We start from the raw sequence: 18,120 nt of genomic DNA, 5'->3' as shown, positions 1-18,120 counted from the left end.
CAATTCTCAGGACCCCATGTAAATAAATAAAATAAAGGTCTTTCAACAGCTAAAAAAAAATATTATAATTTTTTAAAAAAATTTTAAAAGGCATAAATGGGGATGGTGGCTTACACCTCTAGTCCAAGCTATTCGGGAGGCTGAGACATGAGGATCCCAAGTTTCAGGCTGGCCTAGGTAACTCAGACCTTATTTCAAAATAAAAAAGAAATATTTGCATGCACAAGGCCCTGAGTTCAATTCTCAGCACTACAAAAAATACATAATTAAATAAATAAATAAAAATAAAAAGGAGGTAGGTATGTAGTTCAGTGGGGGAGCACCCTTGAATTAATTGCTAATACACATGCTTGCACGCATGCACACACCCACACAGAATGTAATGGGAACATAGAGAAAGAAGTGCTAACTCTGAGTGAAGAAATCAGGGGAGACTGTCTCAGGAGTTTGTCAAAAGCAAATTGTGGGTTCCATTTAGAGCAGCGCAAAGTTCCTAGCACTTTGGTATGACTGTGATATGAAAGGAAGGGATAGTGGTCTCTGCCTTGAACCAAGAAAGTTAGAAGGCTAGTCCAGGCACCCCGTGGGCTGAGGGCAAATTAAGGGCAGCAATAAGGCAAAGGTTGTGCTGATCTGCTGAGTGTTACTCTTCCATAAGCCCCAAATCTGTGAGGAGTAAAACAGGAGGCAGGAGCAGCTGGTGTGTGGAGAAGTGTTGTACTTGGGGAAGACAGGAGGGTGAAGTATTTCCCATGGGTGCATCCAGTGACTCATTAAGACAGTTGAGCTCATGAGGCCATGCCTCTGATTTCCTTCCTTGGAGTCACATGAAAATGAGCTGAGGATGGGTCATGAAGAGAGGGCTCTCCAGGGACAGGAAGTTCCTTCAACGGAGGCCTGTGGGCAGTGGAGCGGGGGCACACATATATACACACATGCCTGGGTGACCTCTACATATATATACAGAACTTCCCTGGCCTTCCTAGGAAGAGTCTTGAAAAAAGAAACTCCAGATCTGTCCCTGCAGAAGTCCTAGCTGGGGCTGCAGGATCAAAGGTCTACTTCGAAGAGGGCATCCTTCTCGGGTTCTTTTTCTCCCATTCTGATTCTTGCCAGCAGATTCAGGTAAGCAGAGATTGAAGGGTCCTGTAAAGTGAAGGCCAGGGAACAGCAGGGCCTAGCAGTTACGACGAGCACAAACATCCAACTTGGTGAGCCTTCCCTCTGCCACTGAGCAGCTGTACCAGTCAGGACAATTCACTTCACTTCTCCTGCCTCAACTCCAGGCCTTTGCAAATGCTACGATAACTTTCCTGTCTAATGCTTCATTGTCAGTCAGTTTTAGTATGAACAGCTCTTCTCTGGGAGGCTTTGCCTCTGCTAGGGTTAGATGTTCCTTTGTGTACTTCCATTACTTTTATGTCACACACCTTTACTTGGCCCTTTTCACACTTCATTCTCATTGCTTTTTGTCCTGTCAGAGTCCCTACTAGACTTTGTTTCTCAAGAAAATGGACTGCCTCTTTTCCACCATTACCTCCCTGGCCCCTACCACAGAGTCTGCAGATAGTGGTCACTTGGTAAATACCAGACTGATGAATGAATGAAAGAAAGGGCTAGCTAGATAGGAGTGAGGGAAACAGACACACAGAATTTGCAGTCTCTTCCTCCTTGTGATTTAGCTGATCACTTAGTTGTTGCCCAAACATGGGCCTATGATTTGTTCACCCAGCTGGAATCTTAGGTTCGAGCAAGGGCCTCCCTGACAGCCTGGTTTTAAGGTTTTACCTTGTGATCCTGTTTGTCTCTACAGATATCAAAAATTAGCCAAGCTTGGGCTGGGTGCAGTGGCACACTCCTGAAGCAGGAGAATCAAAAGTTCAAAGCCAGCCTTAACAACTTAGCAAGGCCCTAAACAACTCAGCGAGACCCTGTCTCTAGTTGTCTAGATAAAACACAAACTCTTTAGCTCTTAAGCCAGTTCCTTGCAAGTGTTGTTAAAAGGTGAAAACCTTGTGGCTTCGAACATAGAAAATTACATTCTGGTTTCATATCAGTATGTTAAACTTTGACCTTGGGGTCTCTGACCTTGCCAGGGATCTCTGAATTCCACAACTTCTGAATTATACCCACTCTTAATCATACAGATATTTCCTAATATTTATCCTTTAAGAACCTTCTGTGACTTGCTCAGACAATTCTACAACTTGTTTCCATCTTCAGTTTTGTTCTATCTTCCCTTTCTCCATCCTGGACTTTAGGAAAATTCTTCCTTTACCATACAAAATTTTTTTTTTTTCAAAAATTAGCCAACTTTTTTTGCCAATATCCTGCTCACAGTTTTGGAAGGATTTCTCAGAATGTGATTTCTAAGAGTCTAATCAGGGAGGGGAAGTGAAATTTAAACTAAGTTACACCCGTGGAATAGGCACAGCGGGTACTTTATTATCAGATGGACAGGCCAGCCAGGGATCTCTGAATTCCACTCATTCAAGAGGCCACACTCCTTATCTTTAGTTTTCCCTTTGGGTATCCATCATTTTTAGTTTCCCCCTTATGACTTTCCTAATAGGAAAATTTGCCACAGGAGGGGTTCTCAGGGTGATTTTGTTACTCGATGTCTAGATGGGCCTCATTCAGAGCTGGTGTGGTTAGAAAGTGCTGAAGGTACTCTTGACTAAAAGCACCTCCTGGGCTTGGGGTCCACAGCGCATGACTGAAAGGCCAACTGTGCACCAATCCTTACTGAGGACCCCGACAAAATCAGTCATTGGTCAGGGCAACCGATTAATGTCATTACTTGTTAATACCCTCAATGGTTAATTTTCTTTAACATGGAAACTCACGGAGAGCTCTGTACTCAATGACAGGACAGTCTGGGGAGGGAGGCTTCCCAGATCTGAAGGAAACACTAGGACTAGGACACACTCTGATAGTAACTGAGGAGGTGGCTTCTGGTGCAAGGAAACTGACTTCAGGACTTCCAGCCAATGGCCAGCTGGGGGGGCTGAGGGGAAGAGACACCATCCTTCCTAACTCCTGCCCCCTACCCTTCCCTCCAGGCCCCTTTACTCCTAGGGTAGGGACTACTGTTTCTTTATATCTATCCCCTGCTCCCCCAGTGTGCCTCTCCCCTCTGCCAAGACTTAAACTTCCTTTCATAGGGGACAAAATTTTTCACTCACTGTGAGAGACATCCATTAGAAGCTAATATCCCATGGAGGGGGTGGGCAGGAAAGGTAACTCATCAGGACAAAAGCGGAAAGTTACAGGAGGAAACTCCTTTTTGGGGGGAAGGGTAAGAGATGAGTCTCAGATTAGGGGGAGCAAAGGTCACCAAGGACTGTGGGGATTAGGGTGGCAGAGAAGAGAGCACAGCATACCCCAAACACAATGGCCTGCTTAATGGTTGCCTGGCACCAGACTTTTTACATAAACTGTTGTTTGGACAAAAAGAAAACATTAGGCTAATTACAATTTTTTAAAAATGAGATTATAAATTGTAAAATTGACTTTAAAAAGTAGTGAAAAAAAGTTTAGGATAGTTATTCCTAGGAAGGAGTCCAGGAAGATAGTAGATTGGAGAGGGCACAATTGGGGCTTGAGGGGTATTATTGGTAATGACCTATTTTTAAAAATTGGTTATATTTAGCCAGGTGTGGTGGGGCTCACCTGTAATCCCTGCAACTCAGGAGACTGAGACAGGAGGTTTGCTAGTTTAAGGCCAGCCTGGGCAACTTAAAATAAAAATAAAAAAGATTGGGGATATAGCCCTGTGGTAGCCCGTGGATTCAAATCCTAGTACGGAAGGGGGCACGAATTGGTTATATTTATATCAGTGTTGCTACAAGAGATGTGATCTTTCTGTGTGGAAAGGATAGCAACAAGACCAAGCTGAGTGCTGTAAGCATATACAGGCAAGGCTTTAACTGGGGTGTCAGCACTGATTGAGAGGGGACAAAGCTATTCCTTAAACAGAAGAAGGGGCTAGCTTTTTATCAGGATATGATGTTTCTCACTGGTCCTGAGTGTGACATTTTTTCAAGGAATTTCTTGTGGAAGATATGGATCAGTAGTTATTTCATTTTTTTTCTTGGAAATGCTATATACCAATATTCTGGGTTTTATGGTGAACCCTGATCTTATGGTCATCCTGGTCCCTGTGCTAAAGTTATTGAAGAATATAGGAGAGAAGAAGAAAAGATAAAAAAATGCCAATTAATAAGGAATGAAAGATCAGAGGTTTAAGGTTTCAGTGTTTTTCCAGCTAAGGTATCAGGTATATTAATCTTCTGTTCCTGTGGTGGTCCCTGTCTTTTTGTTTAATTACCCCCATTCAAGCTACAAGTACAAATATATTTTATACATTATGTTTAATCCTTTGTAATTAGAAAAAATATATATATATATAAAGGTGTATATATATATATATATATATGACATATATATATAGAGAGAGATATCTCTATGTCTCTATACATCTATATATCTATATACCTATATATACCTATATATCTATATCTATCTATCTGTCTATATGTGTGTGTGTGTGTGTGTGTGTGTGTGTATATATATATATATAGAGAGAGAGAGAGAGAGAAAGAAAGAGAGAGAGAGAGAGAGAGAGAGAGAGAGAGAGAGAAGAGCAAGCCTCTAAATCTATATCCTAAATATATGTATTTTCTCCAGGTATAGTGGTGCATGGCTGTAATCCCTGTAACTCCAGAGGCTGAGGCAGGAAGATTACAAGTTTGAGGCCAGTCTCAGCAACTTAATGAGACCCTGTCATACTAAGGGCTAATAATGTGGCTCAGGATAGAGCACCCTGGGTTCAATCCCCAGAATAGTTGGGAAAAAAAGTTTCTTTACACTCCTATATTAATCCTCTTGGCTCCAGGCAACCTCTGATCTGCTTTCTGTTACTAGTTTTGCCATTGTTAGAATTTCACATAAATAGAGTCATATCATGAGTAGTCTTTTGTCTCTGGTTCTTTTCACTTAACATAATGCTCCTGTGTAGCAATAGTTTATTCATTCTTATCACCTAGTACTAGCACTCCACTGTATGGATACAACAAAATTTTTCTATTCATCTATTGATGCATATTTGGGCTATTTTTAAAGTGATTTTTTTTATCATGGTAAAATATATAACATTAAAATTTGTCATTTTAAGTGACACAATTTAATTACCTTTGCAATGTTCTTCAACATCATTATTAGCTATTTCCAAAACTTTTTTTAACCCAACAATAAACTGCTAAATTCTAACTATTAAAAAGTAATTCACACTCCTTCTCCCCAGACCCTGGTTACCTCTAATCTACTTTTGTCTTTATGAATTTGATAATTTTGGATATTTCATATATATGTAGAGTCATATATTATGTTTCTTGTAGGCTTATTTCATTCAGCATGTTTTCAAGTTCCATACATGTTGCAGCATAGATACAGAACTTTCTTTTCCTGAATGAATGATATTCCATAGTATGAACGTACCACATCTTGTTTCTCCATTTGTCCATCTGTTGATGGACATGTGGGTTGTCTGCATATTTTTGATTTTTAGTTATTATGCATAAAGCTGATATGGACATTCAAGTACTGTTGTTTATATGGACATGTTCTTTCATTTCTCTTGAGAGCTTCTTTGGAGGCTGTAGCAGGGGAGTGCAGCTACTCATATACCTTTGACCAAAGAATGGTTCTTCCAGAAGGATGCACATGGAGTGGTGAGGGAGGAAGGGGACACCGCCTAGCCAGCTAGAATCAGCAGAATCAACCTGGCAGTGAATGAGGTGATAGATATAGCAGCCAGATCACCCTCACATCCTCTCTTGGGTAAACATGAAGAGGTAGAATTACTGGCTTATTCAATAAGTAAGCGTTTAACTTTATAAGAAACTGTGAAGCTATTTTCCAAAGTGATATATTTGCATTTTTATCAGCAATGTATGAGAATTCTAGTTCTTCACTCCCTCACTGACACTTGTGGAGCCAAACTTTTTAATTGTAACAATTCCAGTGGTTGCATAGTAGTTGTGTGTGTGTGTGTGTGTGTGTGTGTGTGTGTGTGTGTGTGTTTGAGATGGGGGCCTCAAACTCCTGGGTTCAAGCAATCTCCTGTTTCATTTTCCCAAGTAGCTGGGACTACAGGTACCTGCCACCACACCCAGCTTTTCCTTTCCTTTCTTTCTTTCTTCTTTTTTTTCGGGGGTGGGGGGAAGAGATGAGAGGTGGGGTGGGGGGAAGAGATGAGAGGAAGGTACCCAGGATTGAACCCAGGGACGCTTAACCACTGAGCCACATCCCTTATCTAAATATCTTTGATACAGGATTTTTTTGTTTGTTTATGTATTGATCCAGCATCATTTGTTGAAGAGACTATCCTTTTCCCACTGTTTTATCATCCTTTCAAAAAATCATTTATAATATTGTGGAGGTCTATTTCTGTACTCTTTAGTCTGTTCCAGTAATCTATATACCTTTCTTTATGTCATGAATTTTAATTATTATAGCTTTATAATAAGTCTTTTTTTTCCTAACAGTTAACAAAAACCATCTTAAGTTTTTGGTTTTCAAAAAATGAACTCCTCCCAGATGTAGTGATGCACACCTATAATCCTAGTGGCTTGGCAAGCTGAGGCAGAAGGATTGCAAATTGGAGGCCAGCCTTAGCAATTTAGTGAGGTCCTAAGCAACTTAGTGAGACCCTGTCCTAAAATAAAAAATAAAAAGAGCTTTCGATGTAGCTCAGTGGCAAAGCACCCTTGGGTCAGTCCCCATACCAACAAACACACACTCCTTTTTCTTTTCCCAAGGCAATCATGATTTAATTTAAAAAGTGGTCATACATCCTAAAAGTATATTCCTTTAATGGGAAACTTAGCTTTAGAGAAACTAAAATTTAAAAGATTTTTAAAATTTTTAAATTCTGTTTTGTTGCCATTCTAAAACAAAATAAAATCTAGCATAAGTCAAGAAAATGTGTTTGTTACTTCAGGTCCTTTTCCTCCAGGAACCAGCATTATTACATTTAGCAAAATCTGATCTGGTTTAATTATCCTTCTTCCTTCTGGTGTGATTTCAAACTCAGTGATATTTTCCAGCACCATATTGACAAAGTCATCAAATCTAAGAACATAACAACAATTTCTTATCATTCTTCATTACAATGTTAATTTCTGATCCTATAATACCCTTGTCTACAGGCTCTAGGGGAAGCCACTGTCACAGGCTAGTAATAGTATTAACTGGCTTTGCTAAGCCACAATTGGCTAGTGCCATATTAAGTCTTGAAATCACATGTTAAGACTTGAAATCACATGGTATGAGTTCTCCAAATTTGTTCTTTTTCAAAATTGTATCAGTTAACCTAAGTCCTTTGTATTGTTATCTAATTTGGGTTTAGCTTGTCGATTTTTTTCATTAGTTTTTAAAAATATCTTTTGTTTTATTTATTTATTTATTTTATGTGGTGCTGAGGATCAAATCCAATGCCTCACACGTGCAAGGCAAGCACTCAACCACTGAGCTACAAACCCAGTTATAGCTTGTCAATTTCTATAACAAAATTCTACTAGGATTTTGCCTGTTTGAATCTAAGCATCAATTTAGTGAAAATTAACTTGTCAATGATATTGAGTCTTTGGATCCATGAACATGGTATGTTCCTCCACTTATTTAGGTATTCCTTAATTTTTCTTGGCAATTCTGAGTATATGTATCTTGCAGATATTTTGTTAAACTTATAAAGTACTTATGTTTAATGCTATTATTATTATATCTTTTAAATTTCAATATGTCCTTGCTTGTATATAGAAATACAATAGAATATTAATCTTTTATTTTATGACCTTGATAAATTCCCCATTAGTTCTAGGAACTAGTTTTTGGTAGCTTGCTTGGGATTTTTCTGTATGTGTGATCATATTATTTGTGAATAATGGCAATGCTATTTCTTTCTTTCCTATTGGTGTATATTTTTTAAATATTTATTTTTTTTAGTTTTAAAATTGACACGATATCTTTATTTTACATTTATGTGGTGCTGAGGATTGAACCCAGTGCCTCATTATGGTAGGCGAGCACTCTACCACTGAGCTACAAACCCGGCCCCATCCTATTGGTACAGATTTTGCTTCTATTATTTTCTTATTGTACCAGATTGGACTTCTTCTATAATATTGAACAAAAGTGCTAAGACAAGCTGGGTGTGGTGGCACATGCCTGTAATCCTAGCAACTTGGGAGTCTAAGAAGGATTATAAATATAATAAAAAATTTTAAAAAAGGCTGGGGATGTGGCCTAGTGGTAAAATGCCTCTGGGTTCAATCCGCAGTACAAAAAAAAAAAAAAAAAAAAAGTGCTAAGACAAGGTATGGTGACACTTTTAAAAATGCATTTTTCTTTATCAAGTAGAAATAATCACTGGGTGTGATACAGGCAAAGCAAACAAAATATGATGGAACGTGGAATGTGTGTATTTGTGTAAGTAGGAGTTGGCAGAAAATGGAGCAATTAAATCCTATTCATTAGGGAAGAATTATAAAGGAAAGAGTGTTTAAGGAAATTTCTCATCTCTCCTTGACTGACCCTGGCACTCTATTTTCTTTGCCTCACCACATTCTCTGAGGGTTCCTCTACCTTGTGCTCCATTGTGATTCTCTTTCCATCAGTTCCAGGATGCTGTCCCCTTCCTGCACGATGGCATGCTCAAGGACCTGTTCCCGCATCCTGGGGCTAAGCCTCGGGACTGCAGCCCTGTTTGCAGCTGGGGCCAACGTGGCACTCCTCTTTCCTAATTGGGATGTGACCTATCTGCTGAGGGGTCTCATTGGCAGGCATGCCATGCTGGGCTCTGGGCTTTGGGGAGGAGGTCTCATGGTAAGTGCCTGCGGTTCCCTGAGTGTGCATTCCCCAAACATCCCCCAGGGGTGGAATTGGAAGGTGGTGGCGATGACAAACACAGGAACACAAGTCAGTGAGATAACATATAGTCAAAGCTTTTATTAGGGCTTCTTTTTTTTTCCAATTAGGGCTTCTCTTAAGAGAAGGGAGACAGCCCCTACAGTAGAGTGTCAGGCTGGCCTCAGAACAAAGGGAAAGAGTTTTATTCATGTGAAAGGGCTGTTTGCAAGGGGGGAGAGAAGGTTTAGGAATCTTCATTGTCTTTAAGTACATTTCAAAGGTGCGTTTTTATTTTCCTATGTGGGCACTATGATTCTGAGGATGCCACATTCTGTATCCCATTCTGTCTTGTGATAAGGATGAACTGCAATAGCTGTTCAGAGAACACATTGGTGGAAAATAGAAGAGAACACAAATCATGGCCAGTTACAAGTTAAGGGCCCTGGGAATTTGTTCTGGTGGCTTCACAACAGTTTTTATCCTTTATGTCATTTGTCCTTGGGGAGTCATGGCAAGAGCTTCCTGGCCCTAATGATGTACTTGGTCTCTGAAGCTGATAAGATTTTTTGTTGTTGTTGTTGCTGTTTTGTTTTTTGGTGGGGGATAAATGTGGGAGAGCAGAGGGAAAAACTTGTACTATCTTTTAATGGCTGTCAGGCCATGAGTTAAGGTCCAGGTGTTTGTTAGCCCTTTTTCCCTATGTGTGGTCTCTGTCTTAGAGGGGGAGGAATGTTTTGATTCTTGGGGGAAAAAAGTACAACAAACTTGTTTCAAAAAGCTGGTCTCGGGGCCCATAGACACTACAAGGGATACCGGGACTTGTTAAGGGTTGCTGGATTTTAGTTTGGATCCAGGCAAGCTATTGTGAACATTAGTATTCACATAACATAAGATCAGGACAGTCATCCCAAACTGGGTCTGGACAATCAGCCAATAGGACAATTGAGCTGTTGTGAAGTGGCCAGCCCTCAATTGTGTGGTCAATTTCAATGGCTGTAGGCAGCAGCTAGAAGCAGAGATGTAAATTACCCAGTCTCTTCTTAACATTCTTTTCCTCTCTCCAGGTACTCACTGCAGCTACCCTCATCTCTGTGATGGGATGGAGATATTGCTGTTTCAGTAAAAGTGTACCCTGTCTAAGTGTAAGCACTGGATTTCATTCTTCTGATACCTGGAATGTTCCCATATTCTCTTACTCTGAAAGCAGAGTAGTCAAGGGGCAATTTCAGTCTTGAAGCTTTAAATCAGGTCCTTCATAATTCTAAGCTCTTGGGTACAGTTGTCTGACCCTTCCAGCCCCTGGTCCTCATCTGTAAAATTGAGTCAATCAAGTCAAGGAAGTAAGTGCTTAATGAACCACAAATGTAGGTAGCAATGTGAGAAACTGTAATTTTCTTTAGCCTATTGAACAATATGGACATGAGTTCTATACATTGTATACTTTGACAGAAAGTTTCCTGTTTTCTTAGAGATGGGGATGTAGCTTAGTGGTAGAACACTTGACTGCTACAGTGGTAGGTGTACATCTATTCATCTAACTCTGTGTTATTTTCTTAGAACTGGAAGGTTGTCTAGAGATTATCAAATCACTAGATTCTAATACAGAGGCCTATAATCTTGCACCCTGCTCTTGATACCTGCAGTCTACATATTGGGATCCCACTGATTCAGTTATGTTAAAGAAATAAATATAAAGACCTAGGCATTTTATTCACCATCTGTTCTCAGTCATATCTGGCTTTGTGATAGGCAAGTAGTTCTTAACCTTGAATTTACATCAAAATTCTCTGCTGGGGACCTGGGGATGTAGCTCAGTGGTAGAATGCTTGCCTGGCATGTAGGAGGCCCTTGCTTCCATCCCCAGCACTGGGGAAAAAAAAAAAAAAGAAAAACCTTCTGCTGGGCCTGTTAAAACACAGACTACTGAACCCTCATCCCCAGATTTTGATTGCAAACAAATTCAGAGACCACACTTTGAGAAAACTTGCCCTCTGTTTACATCAGACTAATTCATCCTGAGTTTGTAAGTACTGTTATGAAAAGCTCAGTCCTTGTCTCTGATGCCAATCCAATAATAAGGACATGGTTTTGAGAAAAAGGAAAAAGAAGTTTTATTGCTCTTTTAGCACAGGAGAAACACAGGGAACTCCTGTCCAGAGGCTGTGATTCTGCCCATCAGCAGCAATTTGTGTGTGTGGGGGGGTGGCTTTTGAAGAGGTGATTCCAAGGCCACATTCCATATGTTCTCTGTTGGAGTTGTAATTCACTTGTTAATTTGGGAGGTAGTCATTTCTGAGATCTGCTGATGACATTCCCAAAGTCTGGATTACTTATATTCCTATGATAGGAGAGGGCTCAAGGACAAATAACTCTGTCTAGGATGGGGAAGAAATATAATCCTGTTTCCCCTGAGATGAGAAAGTGAGAGAGATTAGGGAGAAGAAGTGAGAGAGGAAGAGAAAAAAACATGTTTGCTTTAAAAATAAGTTGCAGTGGCAGATCAGCATAAAGTGGACCACTGTTTTATTCAAAGCATAAAGTAGACCACTGTTACAAGAAGTGGGCATGCAATGACCAGTCTGCCCCTTTAACCCAGAGGCCAAATGACTATAGTCTGAGTACAAAATGTTCAGTATTGAGAACTGAATCCAGGGGCTCTCTATCACTGAGCTATATCCTTAGCCTTTTTATTTTTAAATTTTGAGACAGGTTCTCACTAATTTGCTGAGGTTAACCTGAAACTTTCAATCCTCCTGCCCTAAGCTTCCTGAGTTGCTGGGATTTTAGGCAGGTGCCTCCATACCCAGTTCTGTGTACAAAGGATTTTATGCCAATACCAAAGGCTCCAAATAGCCAGTGGAGTCAGGGAGACCCAAATCCAAGTGACTATGTTTTTTTTTGGGGGGGGGCCTTTCTCCCCTCTCTCTTCCTAACTCTACCCAGGGACCCCTCACCATCCACCTCATCTTGGTCATGCTTCTAAAGAGGTGTCATGGGTAGAATTATCCCCCTGTGATAGGATGGGAGAAAGACCAAACACCAGATAAGTTAGACTTGTCCAGTTCACCAGTTCACCCCTAAAACCACCTAGCCATGTTGCTGTGTCAACTCTATTTGCTCCCTCCTTCTACAGTTGCTCACTGCTCTGTTTTCAAGTGGCCTGGCTTTGCTTGGAGCCTTGATTTGCTTTATCACTTCTGGAGTAGCCCTGAAAGATGGTCCTTTTTGCATGTTTGATGTCTCATTCTTCAATCAGACACAAACTTGGAAATATGGCTACCCATTCAAAGACATGCATAACAGGTAAATAGAGTTGTGTATTTGAAGTCTTTTCCGAGAGAGAGAGAGAGAGAGAGAGAGAGAGAGAGAGAGAGACGGGGGGGGGGGGTTGGTTGGGGAGAGGGAGGGGGGGAGAATAACACAGAGATGGAATGGACTATGTTACAAACTCAGTTTTGATTGGGCATGGTGGTGCATGCCTGTAATCACAGCAGCTTGAGAGGCTGAGGCAGGAGGATCACAAGTTAAAAGCTAGCCTCAGAAATTTAGCGGGGCCCTAAGCAACTCAGCAAGACCTTGTCTTTAAATAAAATATAAAAAAGGGCTGCGAATGTGGCTCAGTGACTAAGTACCCCTCGGTTCAATCCCTGGTAAACAAACAAAACCTCATTTTGTTCACACATTCTAGCATCTCCTTACTCTGATACTCAGAAATTTAAGTGCTATAGTAAAAGTCACCTTAGCAAATCCAATCCTGTGACCTGAGCCAGGCGAGGTCTCAGATTTCTATTGGGATTGCATTTTTAGATATACTTATTCCCCTACTCCTGACCCCTTTATTTTTATTTTTTGGGTAGGAATTATTTATATGACCATTCTCTCTGGAACTCTGTCTGTCGGGAGCCCTCTAATGCTGTCGTTTGGCACGTGTCCTTCTTCTCCACACTTCTGTGCATCAGTCTCTTCCAACTTCTCCTGGTGGTCATTCATTTCATCAACAGCTTCCTTGGCCTGTTTTGCAGCCTGTGTGAGAAGTGACAGGTAACACTCTTTCATGCACTGGTGATTTTATCATAAGCTGCCCTGACCCCTTTCTGAAAGTAGTAGGTATGAATTATAAGCAAACTTCCCTTTTAAGTATTCCTGTAATAATGATATCAACAATAATCCTTGCATATAGGAAGAATGATATAATGCATTTAAAATCCCATAGTATACTTTAAGATGATACAGTAAAGGAAGGAATAACTAAGTCATTACTGTTGGATAGAAACATATAATGTATATGTTGTGATGTTATATTGACCATAAAATGTCCTCCAGCATGATATAATTTCAGCCTCTCAACAACCCCATAAAATTTGGTCACATGTTTCAGATAGAGAAGTCAAGGCTCCCAGAGAATAACAAACTTATTTACCCAAAAGCACACAAGTTAGGTTAAGGTGCAGTCAGCACCTGACCTTTTATCTTCTAAACTCTAGTTCATCAGTTGTTTTTGACTGAATTATTTCCCCCAAATTCCTAAGTTGAAGTCTTTATCCCCAAAGTGACTACATTGGAGATGGGCTTTTAACATGATAATTAAGGTTAAATGATCATAAAAGTAGAACCCTAGCAGGAAGTGGTGGCACCTACCTGTAATCCCAGCTGCTTGGCTCAGGAGGCTGAGGCAGGAGAATCTTGAGTTCAAAGCCAACCTCAGCAAAAAGTGAGGCACTAAGCAACTCAGTGAGATCCTGTCTCCAAATAAAATACAAAAATAGGGCTGGGGATTGGATCAGTGGTTGAGTGCCCCTGAGTCAAGCCCCAGTACTCACCCCCCAAAAAAGTGGGACCCTGTTCCAAGAGGACTAATGTCCTTATAAGAGGAAGAGATCTCTTTCTCTCTCTCTTTTGTGAACACAAAGAAAAAGGCCATATGAGGGGCTGGGGTTGTGGCTCAGTGGCAGAGTGCTTGCCTCACACATATGAGGCACTGGGTTTGATCCTCAGCACCACATAAAAATAAATAAACAAAATAAAGATATTGTGTCCATGTATAACTAAAAAAAAATAATAAAAAAGAGAAAAAAGCCATATATGACAGCAAGAAGGCATTCATCTGCAATCCAGAGAGAGAGAGGCCTTCATAGAAATCATATCTGCTATCACCTAGATCTTGAAACTTCTAGGCTTCAGAACTTCGAGAAGAGACATTTCTGGGGCTGGGGATGTGGCTCAAGTGGTAGCGCGCTCGCCTGGCGTTCGTGCGGCCCGGTTCGATCCTCAGCACCACATACCAACAAAGATGTTGTGTCCGCCGAGAACTAAAAAATAAATATTAAAAATTCTCTCTCTTTAAAAAAAAAAAAAAGAGACATTTCTGTTATTTAAGCCACCCACTCTATGGTGCTGAGGTTATGGCGGCACTAGCAGACTAATACATCAGTCTCCTTTTCATTACAGTGTTGAGTTCTACAGAGAGTATATATTGAGTACCCACTATGTGCTTGGCACTGCCACACATGGTGCAAATCTGATCTAAAGGTGACCAAGATATGGTCCTTGCCCTTGGACCCTGCCCTGCTCCTGAAAAGCTCATGATCAGGTTAGGGAAACAAGTTTATCAATAATTTGAACATTATATGGCAAAGACTACATCAGAGTTCAACTCAGGATGCAAGAGAAATGGTAGGAACTTTGGGGAGAGATCAAGGAAGGCTTTGGGTGCATCTGAGATGATTCTTTCAAGTTGGTCCAGTAAAAAAGGGAGGGAGGGTTGCCCCAGGAGAGGGAATGACTTGCTCAGAAGCATGCAGGGGAGACCAAGGCTGGTGTGGTGAGAACTGTGAGATCATAGTTGCTTTTATGAGAAACTAGAAGTCACAGGACCTCCTGCCCTCCCACTTTAGGATTGATCCTGCTCCATTCCCACATTGTCCCAGGTCAGTGAAGAGAGATGGAAGCAGCAGAGGCCTCCAGAACACAGTGGTTCCTCTGTTCCCAGGGCTCAGGAGCATGGTCCTGTTATGCAACAGTCAAACTAGCAGAGCTTGTAGGAGTCAGGTCCCTCAAAACACCCTTTCACCCTCTCCTTTCTGGGTGGGGATGGGAGGCCTGCCTTGGATGGTAAAGATGGACAGACAGAATTGTCAAGGACAAAAGGAGGCACTGCTCTTGAGCTGGCAGAGAGTCCTGAAAACCAGACACCACATCATATCCCATATGACATCCAAGGAGTCCTGCTGTGTTAGTCTCACATTTCTCTGTTGGCTGATTTAGTTTCAGGGTTGTGGCTGGAATGTGCTTGATCCATTGTGTACTAATACCTTCATACAATTAATGGAGATTTTTAAAAAATACCTTTATTTTATTTATTTATATGTGGTGCTGAGGATTGAACCCAGGGCCTCACCGTCCTAGGTGAGCACTTTACTGCTGAGCCACAACCCCAGCCCCAATTAATGGAGATTTTAAAGATGACTAAGGGCTGGTGATGGTGGTAGAGTATGTACTTAGTATGTACAAAGTCCTGGGTTCAATTCTCAGTACTGCAAATATATATATATATTGAATTTTAGATATATTAAGCACACACACAGAGATGCATGCATCCTCACAGCCACATCAGATTCATAATTCTCAACCTGTCTTAGCCCTACTTGGGTGGCTCAGCAGGGCCCCAAGATGAGAGACCTTAGTCATTAACAACACAGTTCACAGTGGATGGTTGATTCCTTCTTGCTTGCATCCTTTCAGGAACTTCAGACTGATGTTATCTGTACAACCTGATAGAGCTTCAAAGGACAATGTCTTCAACCTCTGCCTTGGCTGAGCCAATCGTCCTCTTCTTCAGTTGTGCATACGCACGGTGGATCTTCCTATTTCTGGGTGCTGACACTCCCAGAGCTTCGGAGATCAAGATCAAAGATGGGAATTTGGAGGAGGTGGAGCTAATGGATACTTCTGTGATTCTTTTTTTTCTTTTCTTTTTTTCAGTTGTAGATGGACACAATACCTTTATTTTATTTATTTATTTTTATGTGGTGCTGAGGATCAAATCCAGTGCCTCACACATGCTAGGCAAGTACTCTACCACTGAGCTACAACCCCAACACCTACTTCTGTAATTCTGAAGTGCAATCCCATTGTGTGGCCCTGACAGCTCACTTATGTTCTCTTTTCACAGTTCAATTCAGGGGCCTGAAATGGGGTGGGGGTGGGGGAAAGGAGCCTTGGAGAGGAAATGAAGAAATGAGAGGAGTTCTGCATTCATTCTACCATGGGCCAACTGCCCCTCCACACCTGGCTGTTGGCTGTCCTCTATGGGATTCCAGAAGGTCTGCATCCCCTTCCTTGTATACACAACCCAGGACCACCTCATCATTGGAATATGACTGCAGCATCTTTTTTTTCCCCTCTTTCACAAACAAAGCCACATCCTGGCTTGATGTCCAACCAGGGTGTTAGGTAGAGGGGCTGATACAGATCTATTCATCAGGCACTAAGTAAACATTTTAAGAAGAAAATCTGTCTCTTACCTGGCATATGCCTTTATGAATATCATCTTGGAATGGAGAGGATGTTTCCTTGTTCATATTCTTGCTCAGAGAAAGTAGACTCATCTTTGGAATAGGTGTTCTCAGCTCTCTGTCTGGACTCAGGTATTTGGAGATCAAAGGGCATTTCTCATAGACATAATGCCCAGTGATGTGGTTCAAAGAATAAAAAAATAAGACAACTCCATGTAACACATGCTCATGAACTGAATTCTACAAGAAACAACTGGGACAACTGGAGATCCTTCAGTGAGTCTGAACATTAGATGGCATTAATGTAGTGTAGTTATAGAAAATGACACTTTGTTTTAGTAATAATTAGCTTAGTCCATTGCTCCCGGCAATGGATGAGGCACAGCAAGCTTCCTGGGGAACTACAATCATGGATTAGAGCAGTGTTGACATTGGTCAGCAGAAGGAAGGCTCAATAAACCAGTTCAGATCATGAAGCAAAGAAGTATATGTGCACAGGAGATAGCCATAAAAAGCCATCAAACAATTTCAAGCCAAGCAGTGTCACTCTGAGGTAGTGTGAAGGGTGGAATGGGAAGGTGAAGTTGGTGAGAGTTTATTGGAATCAGGGAGACCAATCTAAGCAACAATTTCAATAAGGCACTTTGTAAACCAAATCCTGGAATAGTAAAATTAGTTGTCTGTACTGGAATTTGCAAAGACAGTTTTATTTGGCCCTACCCTTTTTGCATTGTATAGAAGCAAGTTTTGGAACTTGTTAACATAGTCAAGGTTAAAGGTTACCAAAGGAAGTCTGGATTGATAATGGGCAGAGGCCAAGACCTACAGCATTCTAAAACAGGAACAAAAACTGGTGCTTAAAAGCAAAGAATGAAAAAAAAATGGTAAGAAATACCTCCTAAAATCTGCTCTTTTCTGACTTTTGCAGTAACACAGGTAAGAAATGCAAGCTGGCTAAGAACTGCAGGCTGGTGATTATGGTTTCAAGTGGTGCTTTGCACTTTTTCTATAAGGGGCAAGATAATATTTTAGGTTTTGAAGGCAATATGGTCTTTGATGCACTATTCAATTCTGCCTTTATGGGACAAAAGTAGCAATAGACAAGATGTAAACGCATTCCAATAAAACTTTATGGGCACTGACGTTTTAAATCCCTATATTTTTCATGACTCTCTACATATATGATTAAAAATCTCTACATATATAATTCCTGTTCTTAGCTCATAAGGAGAACAAAAACAGAAGGAAGGATGGGAGGAAGGATGGGTTTTGTCCAAAGACTGCGGTTTGAAGACTTTTTTTTTTTTTTTTTTGGCACCAGGGATTGAACCCAGGGGTGCTTAACGAGCCACATCTCCAGCCCTTTTTATTTTTCATTTTGAGACAGGGTCTCAGTTGCTGAGGCTGGTTTTGAACTCGCCATCCTCCTGCCTCAGCGCCCAGCTCCTGACGACTCTTGGTTCTAATCAGAGCCTGGCTGCTCTCCTAGCTGAGTATCCTTGGTTATGATTCCTAACCTCTGTGAATGTCAGGTTCCTTGTGTATTTCCTAAGATTGTGTCTTTGTTGGTAAACGACTGGGCACGTTGAAGCGCCGGATAGAGACGCTCCGCCAGTTCCTGGCTGCAGCGGGTGCGCAGGCGCGGTGAAGGATCTGCCGCTGGGCTGGAGCTAGCGGCCTGGTCACGTGGGGACCT

At 41.2% G+C, this 18,120-nt stretch overlaps 1 protein-coding gene and 1 pseudogene across 2 annotated transcripts; one reads left to right on the top strand and one right to left on the bottom strand.

Annotated features, from left to right (window-relative positions):
* Positions 1–1,050: 1,050 nt before the first annotated feature.
* LOC113187543 (U6 snRNA-associated Sm-like protein LSm5 pseudogene) lies at positions 1,051–7,170 on the bottom strand (annotated as a pseudogene).
* Positions 7,171–8,685: 1,515 nt separating this feature from the next.
* Tm4sf19 (transmembrane 4 L six family member 19) lies at positions 8,686–12,948 on the top strand. Of its 2 annotated transcripts, XM_026396330.2 has the most exons (4): positions 8,686–8,886; positions 9,975–10,052; positions 12,044–12,213; positions 12,768–12,948. In XM_026396330.2, exons 1-4 carry the CDS (start codon positions 8,686–8,688, stop codon positions 12,946–12,948), a joined length of 630 nt encoding a protein of 209 aa, XP_026252115.2. The 2 variants fall into 2 exon arrangements, with proteins under 2 accessions (XP_026252115.2, XP_026252123.2); XM_026396338.2 differs by lacking the exon at positions 9,975–10,052.
* The last annotated feature ends 5,172 nt before the right edge of the window (positions 12,949–18,120 follow it).

This window comes from Urocitellus parryii, chromosome 2, assembly GCF_045843805.1.
Source record: "Urocitellus parryii isolate mUroPar1 chromosome 2, mUroPar1.hap1, whole genome shotgun sequence".
Taxonomy (NCBI): domain Eukaryota; kingdom Metazoa; phylum Chordata; class Mammalia; order Rodentia; family Sciuridae; genus Urocitellus; species Urocitellus parryii.
This window is presented reverse-complemented; position numbering and strand designations above follow the sequence as displayed.